Raw genomic sequence first — 15,956 nt, 5'->3', positions numbered from 1 at the left:
TTGGCAGCCATTTTAGATGTACTGGTTTAGTATAAAAAGGAGAGCAGTGGTGTTGCCCATAGCAACCAATCAGATTGCAGCTTTCATTGAGAAAGGGAAGGCCAGAAATGTAAGCAGTGATCTGATTGGTGTTTTTTGTTTCCCTCTCTGCACTTGGTTCTATAAATCTCTGTCAGTACAGAGTGTGGCGTCTCCTGCTGTCACTCGTGAGTAGCTGGAGAGGAGACTGTACGGCCATTACTGTATTCACTAACTCATCCGGACAATGGTGGATTGAGGAGGGAGATATATAGGAGGTTTCTCTTACAGAAACAGTCTGTGTAATGTAAGGCCGGGTTCACACAGAGTTTTTTGCAGGAGGAAAATCTGCCTCAAAATGTTGTTTGGAATTTTGAGGCAGATTTTCCTCTGCCTGCACGCCGATTCTCGTAGCGTTTTTCGCCCGCGGCCATTGAGCGCCGTGGGCATAAAACGCAGCGAAATACGCTTTCTCTGCCTCCCATTGATGTCAATGGGAGGTCAGAGGCGTAAACGTCCGAAGATGGGGCATGTCCCTTCTTTTTCCCGTGAGACGGTTTTTCCGCTCGTGGGAAGAAAACGCCTCTGCCTCCCATTGAAATCAATGGGAGGCATTTTCGGCCGGTTTTTGGTGCGTTTTGCGGCGCAGTTTCCGTGTCAAAAAGCTTGCCCAAAAACTCTGTGTGAACTGGCCCTAAAACTGCCCAAGAAACAGCCCCTTGGTGCCATCCTTCAGTGGTACTGTGGTTGAAATAACTGCAGCCACTCCTGTTTTTTCAGGATTTGAGTGAACGTAAGCTTTAAGAAGAGGTTCTTCAGCAGTTGCCGTGTGCTTTATATAGTTCTGTGCCCCAGTTGCTACAGAACATCATAATACACACCTCAGATGCTGCAGAACATCATAATACACACCTCAGCTGCTGCAGAACTTCATAATATACGCTTCAGCTACTGCAGTACCCCCTTTTTTTCTAGGAAGCTGGCCACCATTTCTTAATTAATCAATATAGGTCTTCAGCTGTTGAAGTGTTTATTATAATGTTCTGCAGCAGCTGAGGTGTGTATTATGATGTTCTGCAGCAGCTGAGGTGTATATTATGAGGTTCTGCAGCAGCTGAGGTGTGTATTATAATGTTATGCAGCAGCTGAGGTGTGTATTATGATGTTCTGCAGCAGCTGAGGTGTGTATTATGATGTTCTGCAGCAGCTGAGGTGTGTATTATGATGTTCTGCAGCAGCTGAGGTGTGTATTATAATGTTCTGCAGCAGCTGGGGTGTGTATTATGATGTTCTGCAGCAGCTGAGGTGTGTATTATGAGGTTCTGCAGCAGCTGAGGTGTGTATTATGATATTCTGCAGCATCTGAGGGCTGTATTATGATGTTCTGCAGCAGCTGAGCGCTGTATTATGATGTTCTGCAGCAGCTGAGGTGTATATTATGATGTTCTGCAGCAGCTAAGGTGTGTATTATGAGTTTCTGCAGCAGGTGAGGTGTATATTATGAGGTTCTGCAGCAGCTGAGGTGTGTATTATAATGTTATGCAGCAGCTGAGGTGTATTTTACAATGTTATGCAGCAGCTGAGGGGTGTATTATAATGTTCTGCAGCAGCTGTGTGTATTATGATGTTCTGCAGCAGCTGAGGTGTGTATTATGAGGTTCTGCAGCAGCTGAGGTGTGTATTATGAGGTTCTGCAGCAGCTGAGGTGTGTATTATGAGGTTCTGCAGCAGCTGAGGTGTATATTATGATGTTCTGCAGCAGCTGAGGTGTGTATTATGAGGTTCTGCAGCAGCTGAGGTGTATATTATGAGTTTCTGCAGCAGCTGAGGTGTATATTATGAGGTTCTGCAGCAGCTGAGGTGTGTATTATAATGTTATGCAGCAGCTGAGGTGTATTTTACAATGTTAAGCAGCAGCTGAGGTGTGTATTATGAGGTTCTGCAGCAGCTGTGTGTATTATGATGTTCTGCAGCAGCTGGGGTGTGTATTATGAGGTTCTGCAGCAGCTGAGGTGTGTATTATGAGTTTCTGCAGCAGCTGAGGTGTATATTATGATGTTCTGCAGCAGCTGAGGTGTGTATTATGATGTTCTGCAGCAGCTGAGGTGTATATTATGAGGTTCTGCAGCAGCTGAGGTGTGTATTATGATGCTCTGCAGCAGCTGAGGTGTGTATTATGAGTTTCTGCAGCAGCTGAGGTGTATATTATGAGGTTCTGCAGCAGCTGAGGTGTGTATTATGATGTTCTGCAGCAGCTGAGGTGTGTATTATGATGTTCTGCAGCAGCTGAGGTGTGTATTATGAGTTTCTGCAGCAGCTGAGGTGTATATTATGAGGTTCTGCAGCAGCTGAGGTGTGTATTATAATGTTATGTAGCAGCTGAGGTGTATTTTACAATGTTATGCAGCAGCTGAGGGGTGTATTATAATGTTCTGCAGCAGCTGTGTGTATTATGATGTTCTGCAGCAGCTGAGGTGTGTATTATTAGTTTCTGCAGCAGCTGAGGTGTGTATTATGATGTTCTGCAGCAGCTGAGGTGTGTATTATGAGTTTCTGCAGCAGCTGAGGTGTGTATTATGAGTTTCTGCAGCAGCTGAGGTGTGTATTATGATGTTCTGCAGCAGCTGAGGTGTGTATTATGAGTTTCTGCAGCAGCTAAGGTGTATATTATGAGGTTCTGCAGCAGCTGAGGTGTATATTATGAGGTTCTGCAGCAGCTGTGGTGTGTATTATAATGTTATGCAGCAGCTGAGGTGTGTATTATGAGTTTCTGCAGCAGCTGAGGTGTATATTATGAGTTTCTGCAGCAGCTGAGGTGTATATTATGAGGTTCTGCAGCAGCTGAGGTGTATATTATGAGTTTCTGCAGCAGCTGAGGTGTGTATTATGAGGTTCTGCAGCAGCTGAGGTGTGTATTATAATGTTATGCAGCAGCTGAGGTGTGTATTATGAGTTTCTGCAGCAGCTGAGGTGTATAATATGAGGTTCTGCAGCAGCTGAGGTGTGTATTATGAGTATCTGCAGCAGCTGAGGTGTGTATTATGAGTATCTGCAGCAGCTGAGGTGTATATTATGATGTTCTGCAGCAGCTGAGGTGTGTATTATGAGGTTCAGCAGCAGCTGAGGTGTGTATTATGAGTTTTTGCAGCAGCTGAGGTGTGTATTATAACGTTATGCAGCAGCTGAGTGGTGTATTATGAGGTTCTGCAGCAGCTGAGGTGTATTTTATACTGTTATGAAGCAGCTGAGGTGTGTATTATGATGTTCTGTAGCAGCCGAGGTGTGTATTATGAGGTTCTGTAGCAGCTGAGGTGTATATTATGAGGTTCTGCAGCAGCTCGGGGGTGTATTATGAGGTTCTGCAGCAGGTGAGGTGTGTATTATGAGGTTCTGCAGCAGCCGAGGTGTATATTATGAGGTTCTGTAGCAGCTGTGACACAGAACTGTATAATACACACTGCAGCGGCTGAAGAACCTCTTTTTACAGAAAATGGGATCACTACTTGTCATTCCATCAGTGGTCGGCACAGGAGAAGAAATTTCCTACAAAAGTGATCTGTGACAAACTGCTTCTGCCGGATGAGATCAGCAGCCTCTATGTAGCGCCGCTTATCTCTGCATCATCGTCGGGTTCTGACATCAGAATGTGATGTGTATACAAATATTATTTAAAGACGTGTCCATGGCTTGTGTTCTATTTTCTTGTCCTGGGATATAATGAGTGTGTAAATGTTATGCTATAAACTGAGATTGTTTTCTTTTATTTGTTTGCTTTTTCCTTTAGGCTTAAAAATGAATTTAAATGTTTGGAACATCAAAGACATGTTCAGCGTTCCTCCCGGAGCCGGGTGAGGGGTTTCTGTATTTATAATGTCATTTATTTCTAGCAGCCGCTGCATCAGGTTTCATTCATGGAAATAAAAGTATTTTAACTGGTGCCACAAGGTAGATACATAATGAATTTTCTTTTTTCGGTTTTAACCGCTTAATGACCGGGCGGGCCTGAAAAGACCTTCATGACCAGCTAAATTTTTCTGTTTTTGCCTTTCTGCAGTCATAACTTTTTTATTTTTTTCATTGACGTGGCTGTATGAGGCCTCCTTGTTTTATGCGAGAGAAATAGGATTTTTGTTCCCCCACAGTCTGGGGGGTAAAAAATATTTTTTTTACGGTGTGAATATAGGAAAAAGCGATTCTCGACATTGTTTTTCTTGTTTTTATTTTTTTATCCCGTTCACGCTTCACGCTATATAACCCATTAGATTAATTCTTCAGGTTATTACGGTCGTGTAGATACCTAACATGTGTAGGTTTTTTGTTTTTATTTAGTGTAGGGGCAATAAAATGTATTTTATGCCAAATAATGACTTTTTTGGGGACTGTTTTTTATTTATTTATTTTGTTACTTTTTTTTAAAATCCCATCAAGGGATAACTTTATTTTTTAGTTGTAATGTATTAGCATACTCCTGTACGCTAATGCATTACACTGTCTCACTATGACACAGGCTGCTGATCGGGCAGCACATAGTGCGCCCGAACAGCAGGCAAACGGAACAGACAGCCCTGGGGTCCTTTGTAGGTCCCCAGGGCTGACTGCACAGGGATTCCCTGGTGTTTGATTACATCACCGGAATCCCGGTGATGCGATCAAAGAGGGGAATTCCCTTTGATCATGCCGCGGTCACGGACCACGGCGATCAAAGGGTTAAACAGCTGGGGTCCAAATGTTTTCCGACCCCAGCTGTATTCAGCAGGCTGCTCTGAGATCAAGAGCTGTTAGTTACAGCTCCTGCTTAGAGGACGAGCGCTCTCACGAGCGCTCATCAGCCTGATCTGCAGCGACGCCAAAAGACGTCACTGTGGACGAAGCACCTGCACCGCCTGACGTCAATAGACAGTGGGCGGTCGGGAAGGAGTTAAAGATAGTTATTGTCCGCGCATTTTCACAGTATTAGGGCTTGTCCACACACAACGGAAAGTCAAAGGCTTTCCGCTGCGGCAAAAAGGCATAATTTCCTTTTTCATATTTTCTTTTTACGGCAGAAAATAATGTGTAACGTGCTGCGTTTTTCCCAATGTCAGGAGATGGAGACATCTCCTCCTTCTGTTGCGGTTTTTTTCTGGCCGAAATTCCGGCTGGAAAAAACGCGGCAATTCCGCAGCGTGTGGACGAGCCCTTAACCTGCCAAAAAAATGCGTGTACAGTTTTTTAGAAGAAACATGACTGCTCGTTGTTTGGCCGCACCTCAGCTGCTCATTAGCCTCTACGTGTCTCGCTACCCCTATGGTTATATGCCCTTCAAACTTAAATCATGGAAATTTTTAAGACGCACTCCCCACCCCATTATTACATTGTAATCTTATTCACACAGACGCATTTCGCGTCCATGTGCTGTCTGTTAAAGTAACTGACAGCACACTGACCGATGCAATTCAATGGAGTTATTCACACATCCGTCTTTTTACACTGAGCGTGTGTCCGCTGCGTTAAACTCATCGCATGTCCTATTCTGATCCGTTTTTGCAGATCAAATTCGCCAATTGAAGTCTATTGGTGCGTGAAAAACACGGACACCACACCGACCACATCGGTGTGATGTCCGTGTTTCAGGCATCAGTTGCTGAAGAAATGCAGAGAGAAGAAGAAAATAAGTAAAAGGGTACGAACACACACACAGCGTTTTCAGGGCGGATACGCTGCGTCAAGCTGTGCAGCGTATTCGCCCTAAACACCGCAGGGAATGCTGTAAAAAAAAAAAATTGCACCACAATTCGGTGGAATTTCCACTATGTAAAGCAGCCGCAGAAAAAAACAAAAAAAACATTCATAGTTCCTGGGATGACGTTGCCGGCCATGTGATGAAACGTCATCCCAGGAGGTCAGGCGGAGAAGCAGGGAACTCTAGGTAAGTCTAACTTTTTTTTCGCTGATTCCGCCGCAAATGTCGCAACACACACTACTTTGTTTGTGGGTTTAAGCACCCTATTGAATTAAATTGGGAAAACCCGCAACAGAAGAGCTGCGATTGCGCAGCATTAATTGACATGCTGCGGTTGAAGAAACCGCACCGCAGGTCAATTTATTTGCGGGTTTTTTTCAGCAGCAACGCGATTTGTTGAAATGTCGCCCACACAGCTGCTACTGTAATACTCTGCGGATTTTCCACAATGAATCTGTTGCGGAAAATCCACAGTGTTTACGCCCAAGCCAGGAAGTGCTCGCAGAGGAGAAACGCGTACGAGAAAACAGATGACACACGGAAACCACGCTGACGCAATTCGGACACTCGAGTGTGAAAAAGGTCTAAAGGGGTTGTCCGACAGCACCAACAAAAAAACAAAACCTCCACAAACACATACAAAACGCCTCACCAGTGCTAATACATACAAAGAAAATGTATATTTTCGTGTCCATAACCAACCGCCATTATCCGTCAGGTACATTTACAAGATGTATAATGTGTTTTTTACAGGGATCATTGATCCCTATGACAACTTCCACTTCATAAATTGTTGTGGAAGTCAATGGCTCAAAATATATTAGACCGAAATTTAGACGAGCGTTCAAACCGACACTCACGCCAGGAACTTTATCCAGCATCCGAATCAGGAGATTTCATATCGATATGAGAGAGGAGGAATAACACACAGACTCTGCTCGTATGCTCAAAATACTCCTCTGGGGTTTATTGCCAAACTCAATTACAATAATATCATTCAAAAGGGGTGTGGGCTCGAGGTTAACCAATCAGAGGCAATGTGACAATAACTCTAATTCAGCCAATAGCAGACCATGAGAATATTTAAAATGAATTATTATAATTCTGCATTAAAATGCTGACATCAGGTAACACCTGGAGACAGGCACACAATAGAGTGGTGTTAAGCTTCATGCATACAACCGTGCCCGTAAATATGGGCACGGCCGGCCGCAGACAGCCGGACATTTTTACGGGCCGTGCTCCCATTGTAAAGTATAGGAGCACGGTCCATAAAATAAAAAAATAGGACATGTCCTATTTTTTTCGGAAAGTTTCTACGGCACGGACACCTTCCCGTAGACATATGGGAAGGTGTACGTCGGCCATAGAAATGAATGGGTCCGTAATTACGGGCGATTTTACGTTCGTGTGCATGGCGCCTTAGCTGTTCTTTCTCATAGAGTGAGTTTGTTGCGATAACGAGGAAAAACCTTGCAATTCTGATAGCTTTATGTCTGGGCGTTCAGCCAACCCGCTAGCCATGGATGCATGAAGGCCACACAAAAAACACACATAGAGATAACACATTTCTTTGAGACTTGAGCAGAACTATGTTGAGGAAAGGTCATTAAAATAATGGAGAATACATATCTTCGTAATCCGGCATTCTGCTTGATAATTCATAATCAAATTTAATACAGAGAATATAAGCAAATTGACCATCCATCACAGTATGGGTAAAATTATCAATCTTCAGCTTAGTTTAGCTATATTTTTGGGGCACCAAATAGTTGAGTCTGAGCAAAAATGCAAACTTCAAAAGCGCAGAGAGTTTCCCGTGCCAAATATTTAATAGAAATGAAAAGCGACAACCACTTCTTCTAAATCAGAAATGCTCCGAACTGTTGTTACTTCCCTTCCCCTATTCAATTTGGGCAGCTCATACAAAGTGTGTTACCCAGTAGGGGGCGACGATGAGCACAGGGCAAAGCTTCAACCATAACATTTGTTCTCCATCTGGAGCAATTATTTTTGTAAACATTTTTAACTCTCCTATCTATCTATCTATCTATCTATCTATCTATCTATCTATCTATCTATCTATCTATCTATCTATCTATCTATCTATCTATCTATCTATCTATCTATCTATCTAATCTATCTATCTATCTATCTATCTATCTATCTATCTATCTATCTATCTATCTATCTATCTATCTATCTATCTATCTATCTATCTATCTATCTATCTATCTAATCTATCCTCATACTATATGGAAACAATATATAAATTGTTACAGGATGAACAAATCTGCAAACCGGAATGCTGCGCAGAGCGACCATTCCAGCCTGAGTGATTCCCAGTTCCTCTTCGGTTCCCAGTTTGGTCCTGACGGCTCTCAGCAGGGATCCATGGATTATAACACACAGACAAAATATCAGAGAAACTCCAATCAAAATTCCCAAGATGTAAGTACTGCGACGTTTATAATAAGACTTGCATGTAGGGCAGGCTTAGTCTATTAAGTTATTCAATATGATGTTATTACATAATACAGACTGTTAGGCGAGTGTTGCGTTTTTGCGCGCGCAAACAACGCGGCGTTTTGTGCGCGCAAACACCATTTGACAGCTGCGTGTGTCATCCGTGTCTGATGCGCGGCTGCGTGATTTTCGCGCAGCCGCCATCATAGAGATGAGTCTAGTCGACGCCCGTCACTGTCCAAGGTGCTGAAAGAGCTAACTCTTTCAGCACCCTCGACAGTGAATGCCGTGAAAAAAAGAAAAAGTTCGTACTTACCGAGAACTTCCCGGCCGTTGCCTTGGTGACGCGTCCTTGGTGACGCGCCTCTCGACATCGGGCCCCACCTCCCTGGATGACGCGCCAGTCCATGTGACCGCTGCAGGCTGTGCTTGGCCTGTGATTGGCTGGAGCTGTCACTTGGCCTCAATTGTCATCCCGGGAGGTCAGACTGGAGGAAGACGCCGGGAGTTATCGGTAAGTCAGAACTTCGTTTTTTTTTTACAGGTTCATGTATATTGGGATCGGAAGTCACTGTCCATGGTGCTGAAACAGTTTAACTCTTTCTGCACCATGGACAGTGACTATCTCCTGACGTCGCGTACCGATAATTTTTTTGCCGGGTTCGGCCAAATCGAGTTCGGCCGAACCCGGTGAAGTTCGGTTCGCTTGTCCGGCTTCGCTCATCGCAAAGACACTCCGTTTGGATGTTCGGAAACAGAAAAGCACGTGGTGCTTTTCGGTTTACATTCATCCTTTTGACAGCTGTTGCGCAAACACGCAGTTCGCACGGAAGTGCTTCCGTGCGACATGCGTGGTTTTCACGCACCCATTGACTTCAATGGGTGCGTGATGCGTTGAGAACGCTGAATCAACGGACATGTCGTGAGTTTTTTGCAACGGAGCAACGCTGCGCAAAAAACGCTGCCATGTCTGCACGGCCCCATTGACTAATATAGCTACGGGCAACGCACGTGAAAATCATGCGCGTTGCACGCGCGTATTTTACGTTCGTCTGAATAAGCCCTTAGGCCTCATGCACACTTCCGTGTGCCGTTGAACGGCCGCTAATGACGGTTCCATGAATCACGGACCGCACATGGATGGCTTCCGTGTGCGGTCCGTTGTTTCACGGACCAAATCAATGCAAAGGCCGAGACCTGCCCTATTTTTGACGGAACGGCCGCAGGGTTCCGTTAAAACAACGGAAGTGTGCATGGCCCCATTGAAATGAATGTGTCAGGGTGCTATCGGTTAAAACAACGGATAGCACCCTGACGAAATAAACATGCAGACAAACGGTATTATAAGGAGATATTCAGATACACAGCGCCATCTGGAGGCTTCTATGTGAATAACCGGCATTTGATGCGCAGTAACGACTGTATTACTAGTGCTACACAATAATAATGTTGGCAACAAGATCTGAAGTGCAGACCAGTCACGTAACTTAATTCTTCTGTTACTTTTATGTGATTCAAGTCCTACAGCTTTTAAGTCACATTACTATTAAAGCGAATGGAAAAAGTTGCACAACATATTTTACTATGGCCTCGGTCCATATTCACTTGTACTTTACTAGTATCCAAGAATAATACATGTGGAGCATTGCAAAGACACTATATTTATAACAATACAAACAATTTACATTACTTATCTTATACTGATCTTGAGTTACAGCCTGTATTATAATCCAAAGCTGAACCCACCTTTCTGCTGGTTGCTATTGGAAACAGTCACAAGCTTGTTGACAGACATGCCCCTAGAAGCCTAGCAGGGGGACTGGTAGATTTTTCTATATCAGATTACTGTACAGTGCCTGGCGTAAGGAGGACACTTTCCAGAATGCAAATCATCAGAACAAGCTTTGTGCAGACATTGAAAAGGCAGGGCATGCTGGGAGATTTCAGCTCTGCTAGGAGATTTCAGCTCTGAAACCTGCAGGATTGTCAATACAGCTGTAGTGTTTAGTTCGGGCTGTAACTCAAGATCAGACAACCCCTTCTTGTATACCCAATGTTAAGCCCTTATGGCAGAGGTCCCTAACCTCTTGTATGTCTGTAGTGTAATGTAGTGTATGTACACAGTGACTCCACCAGCAGAATAGTGAGTGCAGCTCTGGAGTATAATACAGGCTGTAACTCAGGATCAGTACAGGATAAGTAATGTAATGTATGTACACAGTGACTCCACCAGCAGAATAGTGAGTGCAGCTCTGGAGTATAATACAGGATGTAACTCAGGATCAGTACAGGATAAGTAATGTAATGTATGTACACAGTGACTCCACCAGCAGAATAGTGAGTGAAGCTCTGGAGTATAATACAGGATGTAACTCAGGATCAGTACAGGATAAGTAATGTAATGTATGTACACAGTGACTCCACCAGCAGAATAGTGAGTGCAGCTCTGGAGTATAATACAGGCTGTAACTCAGGATCAGTACAGGATAAGTAATGTAATGTATGTACACAGTGACTCCACCAGCAGAATAGTGAGTGCAGCTCTGGAGTATAATACAGGATGTAACTCAGGATCAGTACAGGATAAGTAATGTAATGTATGTGTACAGTGACTAAAAGATTTATGTAGATTCATCCTATGGAAAATAGTGTACATATGTTTTATTTTTGTAATACCTCATAATCCTACATTTCTATTAATGTATTAACTCATCATTTACCACAGAGTGAACCAAGTATATATCAGAAATACCAGTCGAAACCTCCTTTGTGCAGCATTGACTCCAAAGACAAGAACACGTTTCATCCTTTCGGGCCGACAAAAGCCAAAGATATTATTGAACAATTTGAAGAAAGCAAGAAAAGAACAAAGGAAAAACAAGAAAGGTACGAGCAAAAGAATAAAGTATCATTTTATTGCATGAGTTGGAATGTGTATGAAACGCCGACATTTTCACAAAACAAAAAATTCTACGTGAAGCAGGAGATCAGTTATTAAAGGTGGTATCAACTCTTTCCTTCACTTAGTGAACAGCTAAACCAGTTGATTTCCAACATTCAAGGAACCTTGCAGGATGTGAGTAAATATTATAACTATAACAAGATCTTATAATATATATATATTATACAAACACAATACAAGACCTGATAGTATTTTTCTTTTCTTACCTGTATTTCAGCTAAAAGTACCGTTTTTCAATATGGAGGAAAATACAAATTTAAGATGTCAGACAATTCTGGATAGCATTAATGCTGTTTCTAAAGCATGTGAGTACAGCAGTATCAATTCTTACGTTTTTCTTTACCAGTAGAGGGCGCTTGAGTCTTGTAAATCATATTAGCATAAACAGCTAATAGTAAGGAGGCTAGTGACACTTGTCCAGGATTAGAAAACATGGTTTGCGTTTTTGCAGGAACAGCGCCACATCTGTCCAATGGCTGTGTCTGGTATTGCAACTCATCCGCATTCAAGTGAATGGAGCTGATCTGGACAATCCCTTTAAAGTTCAATATAACTTATTGTTAGCAGGTTTTCCAATTATAATCATTTATGGGCTATCAGTCACGTATTTCAGAACAGTCACATTGTTGTACCATCTCAATTGAAATTTATGGGAGTTGCATAAATAATTCTCTATGTACTTTCATTAATTCGTTTTAATCGGTAGGCCAGCTACCAAACTCCACCGATGTGGACTTAAAGGGGTTGTCAGATCCCCATTTCAGGAACCTCATGTATTAGCCAGTGAAGAATGGCTATAAAGGACGTATCTATCTCTCTGGAGGACGCGGCACATACATGCATTACATGGACCGTCCATTGATTTCAGTAAAGACTGTGTGATGCTTGCTTACCTTGATATTGTATTTCTAAAATGTTAGTTGTCCCAACAAGAAAACTGCTGTGGTCATATTTTACATTTATGTGGATGAGATTTTTCTATCGTTTCTTAGAAGTGTGCGGTTCTGTGGGTCGGCCGTATTCTCATTCGTTGCATCTCGGTGGCATTTTCCCAATAATAATATAAATATAAAATGACATTAGTATCTTATGTCTTCCAGTGCAGGAAAAAATATCATCTTATAATGAATCCATGTTAAAAGTGGTGCCCCAGAAATCAGAACTGGAACAAGCAATGCTGGACTTAGAAAAGAAACTACAGATGGTGAGTTGGATATCGGAACCTTATTGGTGATGTGCACATACAGTGAAACCTCTTCAAAGAACCAGCTCTTAGAGATGGCCATATTTTTCTGTGACAGATTTTCAATCTTTTGTGTCTATTGACCTCTTCTTTGAGAAGACCACCCCCTAGAAGATAAATTTTAACTATAATTTTGCGTGCTTGTCTCAAAGATGTTTCACTGTATGTATATCTTAAAATATCAGAGTGCTATGAAACCTATAAGCACCATTTAACAATTCATATACAGAGATAATCTACAACTAAAGTTTAGTCACTTTTGCAATTACATTACTTTTCTTATACTGATCCGGACTCGCATCCTGTATTATACTCCAGAGCTGCACTCACTATTCTGCTGGTGGAGTCACGGTGTATATACATTACATTACTTATCCTTTACTGATCCTGAGTTACATCCTGTATTATACTCCAGAGCTGCACTCACTATTCTGCTGGTGAAGTCACTGTGTACATACATTACATTACTTATCCTGTACTGATCCTGAGTTACATCCTGTATTATACTCCAGAGCTGCACTCACTATTCTGCTGGTGAAGTCACTGTGTACATACATTACATTACTTATCCTGTACTGATCTGGAGTTACATCCTGTATTATACTCCAGAGCTGTACTCACTATTCTGCTGGTGGAGTCACTGTGTACATACATTACATTACTTATCCTGTACTGATCCTGAGTTACATCCTGTATTATACCCCAGTGCTGCACTCACTGTTCTGCTGGTGGAGTCACGGTGTATATACATTACATTACTTGTCCTATACTGATCCTGAGTTAAAGCCTGTATTATACTCCAGAGCTGCACTCACACTTCTGCTGGTTGATATTGGAAACATGGAAACAATCAACATGCGTGTAGTCTACAGCTTAGCCCTTATAATACAGTTAGTTTTTCCTACATTATATTACTGTATAGTACGATGAGCACACTTCCCAGAATGCAAATCACCAGAATAAGCTCTGTACAGAAATTGTGCCACATTTGTCCCCTTACCAATCTCCACCTTTGGCTTGACAATTGTAGAGCTTATTGAGCCATATCGCCATGGGCCACCCAAGTCTAGTAGGTCCTTGGGTCCCGTCATCTGCTCGAGTTTCTCTAGTGCGGACACTGGCCCTGAAAGAAATCCTTAGATTTAAATGGTTGACTGCTTCAAACAAACCCCTTCTCATATACCCAATGTTAAGCCCATACTCATCCTGTTTGGTTTTTATCACTGGAGGACAAAGGCTTTTAGTATAACCGGTCTCCCTTTTCTCTGTAGAAAGATGCAGAAATGACAGATTTAAAATCGAACATACAGCTACTTTTAATTGGCTTGGATGCGATAAAGTTACAGCAAAGCGAGAAGCACCTGGAGTTGTCAGAAAAATTAACGCAGTTGTCAGATTCCATGCAGTCATCAGAAGAAAGAATATTAAGTGAAATCCGTAAGAACAAATTGGTTCTTGATCCGGTCTGTAGCTCGGAAGACAAAACTACACAGACTTCCCCCACAAGTGTTCATGAACATATCACATCACAGTGTAATACAATAAGCCCTTGTCCAGATGGGCCTTCTCCCTCACCGGCTATTGTCCCTTGCACATGTGGTGGAATTAGCAAAACCTTTTCTTCACAGCACAGAGAAAATCCTTGTGTTACAGAAGTAAAAGATAGAAAAACCTTCAATGAAACCTCCGCGGGGAGCATCGGGAATTCTTTAGGAGTTCCTAACGATCAAAGAAAGTGGAAGAATGTAATAGCCATGAATGATACTGCTGTAACATCTGCATATAATCTCAAACATTTGCATCAGGATGATCGGTGCATGCCGCTTCAGCATGACAACCCATCTAGAAATATTCATCTATATAGCGGGAAGGAAAATCAGATAATTCTAACCAGATCTAAGGACAAAAATAACAGTTCAAAAAGGCCAAAAACAAATAAGCGTAGGAGAGGCCTAAAGAAGAAGAGGACAAAGGATGCCGCACAGGTTCCTCCCAGGGCGGACAACTCCAAACAGGCACCTGACAATAAACCTGTCACTCAACAATGGGTAAAGTCTGTCAAAGCCACCCGAGAGTGTTTTACGCTTTCCTCTCAGAACTGTGGATCTTCATCTTTAGCTGTCAGTCCCGTGCTGCTGAGGAAGACAAAGAAGAATAGTTTGACATTTTCACTCCTTAGATCTCAACAAATAAAAGAACCATCTGAAATGAAAACGGTGAGCTCGGGTGATCGTAATATATTTGCCAAAAAAGAGAAAGAACTAGGACATGGTGAGGTGCCCTCGTGGGACAGTAATAATCCGAATTGTGGCAAAAGCTCAGAGTGTGAAGAAGATAAAATGGTCTGGTTTCCATCCTCAAGCCCCTTACACCATAATAGCTCAACACATCCTGCCCAGAAGACAGGCCAAAAGGATCTGATCTCTTTGTTTTTTGAAAGCAGTGATGATACAGATTAAACTTAATTGGCTATAAAATCAATTTGCTTCTTAAAGGGATTGTCCAGTTTAGAAAACACAGTATCATAAACCATACAGATGTAGCAATCTTTAACTTAACCCGTTTAATTTGCTGCCGTGTGATAACTTTTCACTAAACACAAGAGAAGCCTCAGAGAAAATCAAGTTAAAGTTTCTTGCCGCGGTGTATGTAACACGTTAAGTGTCAAGTTAAAGTTTGCTACATCTGTATTAGGTAATTCTAATTTAATAAGGGGGGGGTTCTCTGTTAAGGATTCTCTCTACAGAGGACCTGTCCTGTCTTGTATTACACAGACAACCCATTGATAAGAGTGGACACTGTAATGCTTGTTTTCCCCTGTGGTGGCGCTGCAGTGAAATTGAACACCTACTGCCAGGTTTCTTCACAGATTACAGCTGATCGCTGGGGGTCCCAACAGGGGGACACATTCTGATCAGCTTATTGTCCATGGACCCTTCAAACAAGTAGTGATTGTCCAAGGTAGACAACTCCTGTTGAAGGGCCGTTAAAACAAAAAATACAAAACTTTTAAAAAGGTAACTTATAAAAACAAATACTGCTAATATTAACTCTCATTTGTATACATGTTTCCAGAAGTTCCCAGCACTGGATATATGTAAGATAAATGTGTGATGATGGTAGCCAGATTTTATTCTGGACTACAGTTGTCTTAAGGCCCTATTACATGGGCATATGATCGGGCAAACGAGAGTTCATATGAGGGCTCGTTCCCGATCATTGCCGATCAACGACCAACCAAACACTCATTCATCGGCTGATCTGCTCTTTTATGCAGAATTAAAAATCATCATTGTCGGCAGCACATCTCTATGTGTAATCAGGGAGATGCGCTGCCGACATGATGATAATGTATGGGGACGAGCGATCAGAGTAACGATCGCTCATCCCTATATATAAGCAATCATTGCTCCGTGTGAAAGGAGCCAACGAGTGCCGATCATCGAGCTGTCTCGTTGATTGTTGCTTGTTAACACGGCCCACGTTGGGCTGAGTACTCAATCGGACCCTTAGTCACCATCTCACGAACCTGAATGGCTGATAAC

At 42.5% G+C, this 15,956-nt stretch overlaps 2 protein-coding genes across 2 annotated transcripts in view; both read left to right on the top strand.

Annotated features, from left to right (window-relative positions):
• PRRT3 (proline rich transmembrane protein 3) overlaps nt 1-15,956 on the top strand; it is a 296,142-nt gene that overhangs the window by 106,623 nt on the left and 173,563 nt on the right. The gene's annotated exons all lie outside the window — the stretch shown is intronic.
• IHO1 (interactor of HORMAD1 1) lies at nt 150-14,892 on the top strand. The gene is made up of 8 exons (XM_075831685.1): nt 150-206; nt 3,803-3,866; nt 8,023-8,191; nt 10,932-11,092; nt 11,234-11,282; nt 11,386-11,473; nt 12,269-12,372; nt 13,683-14,892. Exons 2-8 carry the CDS (start codon nt 3,811-3,813, stop codon nt 14,868-14,870), a joined length of 1,815 nt encoding a protein of 604 aa, XP_075687800.1. The 5' UTR covers nt 150-206; nt 3,803-3,810; the 3' UTR covers nt 14,871-14,892.

Source organism: Rhinoderma darwinii, chromosome 7 (assembly GCF_050947455.1).
Source record: "Rhinoderma darwinii isolate aRhiDar2 chromosome 7, aRhiDar2.hap1, whole genome shotgun sequence".
In the NCBI taxonomy this organism is placed as follows: domain Eukaryota; kingdom Metazoa; phylum Chordata; class Amphibia; order Anura; family Rhinodermatidae; genus Rhinoderma; species Rhinoderma darwinii.
This window is presented reverse-complemented; position numbering and strand designations above follow the sequence as displayed.